The 8068-nt window shown below is 34.7% G+C and overlaps 1 protein-coding gene across 1 annotated transcript; it reads right to left on the bottom strand.

Moving 5' to 3' along the window:
* Positions 1-7659, bottom strand: LOC122608883 (pumilio homolog 12-like). Its single transcript, XM_043781957.1, has 6 exons — positions 7196-7659; positions 2837-3676; positions 2167-2329; positions 1135-1298; positions 776-1034; positions 1-126 (listed from the first exon to the last, which is right to left on the bottom strand). Exons 1-6 carry the CDS (start codon positions 7657-7659, stop codon positions 1-3), a joined length of 2016 nt encoding a protein of 671 aa, XP_043637892.1.
* Positions 7660-8068: the final 409 nt, after the last annotated feature.

The following is an 8068-nucleotide window of genomic DNA, read 5'->3' on the forward strand; positions in this document are numbered from 1 at the left end:
CTAGTTCTTTATCAAGTTGACCTTCTTCTTTTCAAATCTTTCCAGTATCTTTTTCCCATAAAGATTGGTTCGCATGGATGCCACGTTCTCGGAAATCAGGTTGCGTAGGCAGTTGTACGCTGGGCCCTGCTTTCACCATCAGCATTAACATATCAGATCTCACGCATAGAAGTAGATGTTATACAGAATTAGTGATACGATTTCATTATTGAATAAGAAACATTTCATAAGATATTCCGTTAAAACCCAATATTAAAAGTATCATAACTTCAGTCTCGAATATACATACTTCAGAGTAATGTTTCAAGATTTGAAGGAGGTGGTCTGATGTATGTCTTCAAAAATGACTAAACAATTCACTGATCAAAATCATATGGTCTGTTATAATCAATAGAACTGCATAACATGGTGTTTAGATGTTAATCAGAATATTTTTCAGTCTTTGGAAAATATGGTTATTGAATAAACTGATGGTAAAATGAGATTATCAAAAAAAGAACTTGGTTTTGGTTGCAGACAGTGGGAAATAGGTAACATAAGTTGTGTTAAATATGTAACTTAAGTTTCCCTCTTAGATGATTTGCTTTGGTTGCAGCCAGTGGTAAACGGGTTATGTACTACGAGTACTAAATAAGCAGATAATCAAAGACAGGATTTGTCTATCTAAATAGTATTGACTGCCTAGTGTGACTTTAAGTCCTAATAATCAAATAATCAGTTAGAAAATGCAAATCCAAACACCTCTTAAATAGTATTAGCAAAAGTATGAACTAACCCTGGAGATTTTAAGTGCAGACTGAATAACAAAATTTGCATACTGGTCTGTCAGAAGCAAAGAAGAATCTGGGCTAGTGAGTAGTTCCAGAACTATTCGATTAGATACATCCTCTCTGGATTCAGTCAGACACTTCTCGACGACATTGCTAGCATATTTATTGCGGGACAGAGCTGCAAAATTCCCTTGAAGGTGCCTCACAAGCAAAGAAGTTAGCGCTGGTATATTCAGTCCCACCATGTGTTGTAAAACATAATTCCTAACAAAATACCAATATAAAAATGTTAATATTCATCAATCACCATTTATAGGCTTTTAAGAGAAAATAAAAATGTGTGTATTTATTTAGAGACACGCACCCAAAAGGATCTTCAGCTAGGTTTACTGAATTCAACATAATCTTAGTGACTATACGTGTTCTAAGGTCTCCACGGGAGTGTTCAACACAAGCCTGCAGCACACAGCAGCCACTCCTATCTGTTGCAATCGCGTAGCAATCATTTGCTATTTCAAAGAGAATAGGCTGCAAAAGGTGGCGTTCATTACCAATATTATTCATACATTAATCTAAATACTAAATTCAGCTGAAGAACGACAACAACCTTCTACACTCTATTCAGACATCAAAGATTAAGGATGATTGCTCAATAAGCAAGTTAGCAATACAAGGTATAAATTGGTCACAAAAGATTTCCCTAAGTGATGCATTACCAAACAGAATAAGAGATTTTTAGTTAGCCAAAGTCTAAAACTGCTACTACCACCAAAAACAGTTAAAATATTTAACTTAGCATGCAGATTTAGCAATAACGTTTGATTATTGCTCATATACATTAAAAATGTTCCGTAGTATACACCATCAAAAGGGAACTTGTAAGCACCAATAAATGTAACCCGTGTAAAGAAACGATTACCAATGGACAGATAATACACTTGGATCAAACACATAAAAATGTTGAATTTTCTCAGTCAATTGAAAAGAACAAGATTGCATCTTTTTGAAACAAAGGGCGCTAAGTATAATACATTACCATTATTCCTGTATGATGTATATGTTGAAGGCAGAACAATATTACAATATATATTTGACTTGCATCAAGAAACTTCCACACTAAATGCAAAAAGCTCTGCCTCAAACATACACATTATTATGAACATACAGGATAAAGGAGTGAGAATAATACATTATTAAGTCGACTGTAACAGCAATTAACTCCACAAAACTTGCATTTATAACGCTAGACAAGACTTACAATACAATAAAGATCACGAGTGCTAACAAGCAGATATATAAAACACACACAGATTGAGCACTATAGTAACAGTAGCATACAAGAGATTAACGTTAAACAGTGTTGATAAAATTTAACACTATAAAACAAATATAGTACCTTGTTATATTCAGAATCGAAATGCACCAGACAATATTGTATAACATGATGACCATTTGGGTCCTTTGCCAATGTTGTGACACCTCGCTGTAAAGCCTTGATTACAAGCTGAATCTGATTTGGATCTTTCAGATTTTCCAACAATCTTTGCATAGCTCTAGTCCTAATTTTCATGACATATAAATCATCACACATAACTTAAAAGTAGTCCAAATATAGCAGCCCTCGCCTGGCTTAAACTTTTTCCATCACATAAGCTAAAACGCACCTTATAGCCTAACACTACAAACTGTGTTTTGGATTTCAAAAAAAAAAAAATAATCCCATTTTTCACTTAGAAATTTTTTTCTAAAACACACCTAATGACCAAACGCGACAAACTGAATGCTGGCTTTCAAAAGATAGGGCCTTAAGCGTAAGTTCATTTCCCCTTAAAACGTACGTAATAGCCAAACACTAAAACGCCATTTGGTCTTTCTATAAAGAGCCCTAAACATAAAGGTTTAATTCCTTAAAATAACCTAAAAGGCACCTAATCAAATTACTAAATAATTCAAATGGCATTTTAGTTTTCAAAGAAAAAACAATAACCTATAAACATTTGAAAAACACCCAATCTAACATGATATATCATAAAATGTAAACAAAAATGCAACATAATGTAACATACCCATGAGGACTCATACAAACAAGAATGATATTGTTTGGGACTTGCATCAATGAAAATATCAACTGCATTTTCTGATCTTCGTTACAAACCGAAACGAGTTTCTGAACCAAATAATTCCCAAATAAATCATTCATTAAATCCGAAACACAATCCACAACTTCATTAAAAACAACCTGCACATCTTCTATTGTTGGTCTTTCAAATAATGTTTGTAAAATCCTACATCCATTTTGATCTTTAGCCAATGTATAAATCCTACCCCTTAAATTCCTTAATGACCAAATTCCCAAATTTCCATTTTCAATTTCATTTCTAGTTACAAGATTTCTGTTTTCAGAAAGATTTTTATAAAGGTATTTCTTGGAGCACAAGGTTGACTTTTGGTCAAAGTCAAGAAAATAGTCAACATTCCTAGAAAAAGAGTTTCGCCGGAAACTTTCTGTATCATCACACAAGAGCGAATGACTGGCCGGAAATACGTCACCGGAGTACATCACCGGAGACCCATTTGCCGGAAACCCAAAACCCACGTCGGAAAAGTCATTTCCCGGAAACCCAAAACCCATGTCGGAAAAGTCATGAACTGAAGAACTGGCGGCGAGTGTGCGGCGGAGCAACGGCGGTGGGTCGATCATATGACCGGATACGTGACCGGAGATAGCCGAAGAAAGATTGAGACCAGAAAACAAGTCACACAAGCTCCGATCAACGTCAAACGGCGGCGGAAAACGATCAAGAGGCGGGGGAAGACGATCAGACGTCGGAAAAAACTCGCCGGATGTAAGAAACTCCGGCGAGAAGTGAAACCCATTTCGGGTTTGAATGATTGAAATGTTTCTTCTGTTTTCCATTTTTGAAAAAAAAATAGTTTTCAAAAGCAGGGTTTAAAGAGGGTTTTAAAAAGATATATGTATAATAGATAAGATAGATACAGAATTTTGTATGTATAGGTGGTGAAAGAAGAAGGGGAAAACGGAGGCGAAAGAAATAAGGGTGAATTGATTGATTGGTTAAGTAAGTAAGGAATGGATGGAATGGGATTTGTTTTGTATTTATTTTTGTAATTTTAAATTTAAATTTTTATTTTTGTGTTAAGAAAGAAAGAAGAAAGAAAGAAAAGAGTCATAATGTGTGTGGAGATTTGCATGCAAATAAGGAAAGATTTTACGAAACGTGAAAGGGAAGGATAACAGATTATATAACCAAAAACTGCAATATGCCGTTAACTGCAGTGTTAGTGGGATGGGATGAATATCTGCGTGTGTACTATGTGCTGTGTGATATGTACAATTTAGTCTAGTGTCTAATAAGTGTACTATTGTATATTGTGAGATTTTTATATTTTTTTTAAAGAGTAGTGATAAATGGACCTAAAAATAGACTTGATGCATTGAATATTTTATATTATGAGTTTTTTCTCTTTTTATTTACCATTGATTATGTATTGTTATGAATAAACGATTCACATCTTTAAATAAATGAAAAAATGTAATGTATAATCGTCATATTTATAAGTCTATTTTTAGACTGATCAACTAGGCTTTAAGCTTATCAATCATTTCTCTTATTTTTCTTATTGTTTTAGTTATTACTTGTCATGTTAATTTTGAGTGATATTGATATTATTATTTTAATATATTTATTTATCATAAAGTATAATATAATACTTGTAACTTATCTATACTTCTATATAAAAATTATAACTCAATGTTGAAAGTTCACAAAAATGGGGCATGCGAATTGACCAAAATACCCTTAATGACTTAAATCATCATCAACCCTTAATATTAAATTACACCATTAGTCTTTTATATTATAAAATATCTTTACTAACCCCTTTAAATCAAATACCTTTACCTACACCAATAGATGTCGCACAACCATCATCGTCAGTTCACCATTGCATTGCGCGGATACCGTGCGTATGTATAGTATAATTGTTTATTAGATTGAAATTTTTATGACAAAGACTATAATATCAATATCACCTATTTTTTTTTATGAGTCATTATAAATGTTCTTGTAGAAATATGTATTTTGATGAATAACTTTTGTAATTATTTTTGGGACTCAGCAAAGTGGGATGAAGTTCATAATAAATCTTGTTAAATTGATGAAAACTTGTTGATTGAAATCATATGATGAATGAATGAGTTAAAGTTCGGTTTGTATGAATATGTAGAATTTTAGGATTGTTCTTACAGAAAATATTGAGGGTGTCAAAAGCAAATGTAGATTACATACATAATTTTCATTATATACGACATAATAGAAATGTCATACTTACAAAATATAGTCGTAGAAAAATAGTTATGCATCCTGATGTAACTAACATCTATACATTAAAAAGGAAAATTAATGGAAAGAGTAAATTTAGGTTGATATGTCACATCCGCATAATAATTAATTAGAGTCAATGGGTTAAAAACCTCAGCGGCATTTCGAAGCCCTGCAATGATGCTTGGATTCTATGAGATCAGGGTTCAAGTCTGAGCAGGCGAGGTTTTACCTCCAATTTAACGTCATGCCTTTTGTAGCGGTTAAATTAGTGAGTTTTCTCTCCCTTGTGGTCCCTGACTTTGTGGACAGTTGTTAGTGACTGTTTGCTCGTACGGATGTAACGGCTATCCGTCCCGTGACACTAACGTTCAAAAAAAATTTTAATTAGAAATTATGAAATTAAATTTAAAAGTTACAACTCAAACATCAAGTTTGAAATTTAATCCTTAAATTTAATCTAATTATTGAGGTTATTCTAGCTAGACTAGTCAAGTTAAGACAACTTAAGAAATTTTAATTACAAAAGTTGAATAGTTTTACTCCCCTTCATAATAGTAATTAGCCTCAAGGTTCAAGAACTTTTGTGGGTTTCAAATGTATTCTTTATTTTTAGCTCCAAATTCGGATTTTAAGCTTCAAGAAACTTTGATAAGTGATTTCTATCTCAAAATACCTAATTTACATTGTAGTATAATTTCCTTGGGTAGATCTAACGATCGTTGGTCAAAAATTATTTTTAAGTGTGTGTTTTAGTGTGTGTAAGAATTGATGTTTGGGCATGATTATTCTTACTTTTGGTTGTGTGGTAACTCAATTTAGCTTATAAGTTGATCAATTTTAGTGTCAAACCCAACTTTGTAGATGTTGTATTATTTTTCTACTGCCTTATGGAGTTTCCTATTGTCTTATGGCAATTCATATTGTCTTATGGTGGATTCACTGCCTTAGGGTGGGGGGAGGGCTTCCCCACTCCTCCCCTCCCCTCCCTGATTTTTCTTCTCCTCCCCTCCCCTCCCCGAAACCTAGGAGCACTTAACCACCTCTCTCCTCCCCTCCCCACCCTTTTCTATTTAATTTCATTTCTATTTATTTTTAAAACTAAAACATTTTATTTAATAAATTAAAACTAATACAAATATTAAATATAAAACAAACAACAAAATAAAACATCAAAGTACAATATTAAACGAAACGACAATACAATACATAAATAAACTAGCGATCGATGCTCGGGATGAATGTGCGATGAATATGGTCAATGAAATCCATCTTAAGATCCTCGTGAACGTTTGGGTTCTGTATCTCAAACAATCGTTCATCCGATGGCCGTGGCGCAACAAGGGGATCTGGAATGTAATCAGGACTTATAGCGTGGTCCTCGTCTTTTAAAATCATGTTGTGAAGAATACAACACGCATACATAATCTTACGGATAGGGGTTTCTTCCATTTGTCTTGCCGGTTCTCTAAGTATTTTCCATTTTTTTTTTATAATACCAAAAGCTCGCTCCACATCCTTCCTTGCAGCCTCCTGCGCCTTAGCAAATCGAATCCTTTTCTCACCGGTTGGATGGGAAATCGTTTTCACAAACATCGCATATCTTGGGTAGATCCCATCCACGAGAAAATACGGGTACTGATATTCGGTTCCATTTACAGTGAATGGAACCAACGGTACTGTGCCGTCTTCAAAAGGATTGAACAAAGGAGATTGGTTCAAAACATTAATGTCGTTGTTTGAACCGGCAACACCAAAGTATGCGTGCCAAATCCAACAATATTGTGATGCAACTGCTTCAAGCGATATCGTCGGCCCGTGATGATCACCTCGCGTGTACTGGCCACGCCAAGCTACTGGACAATTATCCCAACCCCAGTGTGTACAATCAAGACTCCCTATAAACACGTAAAATATATATATATATATATATATACATTATTAACTAAACTATGTAATATATATATATATATATATATACATTATTAACTAAACTACGTAAAGTATATATACATATATACATTAAGTAAATATATATTAAGTAAAGATATACCTAACATGCCGGGGAAACCATGATAAGACGCATGATGATCAAGAATGCGTTGCGTATCTGTACGCGTTGGCCTACGCAAATATTCATGCCGATACAACTTAATGACTCCATCACAAAAAGCATTAAGGGTGTCACGTGACGATCTTTCCGACATATTTAGGTAATCATCTAAACTGTCGGGATTACTACCGTATCCTAACTGGCGAACTACAGATGTGCATCTCTGTAAAGCCGAAAACCCCCATTTACCACGAGCGTCGATCTTCCTTTGAAAATAACTAAAATTGTTTTCCAAATCTGAAGCTATCTTCACAAACAACCGTCTACTGATACGAAACCTTTGTCTAAAAAAAGTCTCATTAAATTTCGGTTCCTCGGCAAAATAATCTCGAAAAAGACGGTTGTGAGACTCACTGCGATCGTCGCGTCTTGTATACGTTCTTGAAGAGGAGGCAGTATCACGAACATCTTGTTGAATCGCATAATGCGCCATTGTGAATAGATTAATATACCGTTCCGTCTCGTCGAATGAACTCGAGTCCGATTGGAAATTTGGGGGTGTTGGGCCGTGATTGTCAAGAAATAAAGGATTATTGAAGAAAGGGTTCATGATTCCGAAAATATAGATATATGTGTGTGTTATTTGTGTGTGTTATTATTTGTGTGTGTGATTTGTGTGTTGAAAGAAAAAAAAAAAGAAACAGAAGTGCAGAATGGATGGAAAAAGAAGAAAGAAAGAAGAAGAAAAAAGAGAGAGAGAGAGAGACGTTGTGAGAGTGGGCCCCCCCCTTTTTTTTTGTAACGGTCAACTTTTCCGGCACCCAAACCGGCACCATTGTGCCCAGTCCCCTCCCCACCCAACCGGTACCGGGGGGTCGGGGCTGTGTGCCTTCCGGTACCAG

This window comes from Erigeron canadensis, chromosome 7 (genome assembly GCF_010389155.1).
Source record: "Erigeron canadensis isolate Cc75 chromosome 7, C_canadensis_v1, whole genome shotgun sequence".
NCBI lineage: Eukaryota > Viridiplantae > Streptophyta > Magnoliopsida > Asterales > Asteraceae > Erigeron > Erigeron canadensis.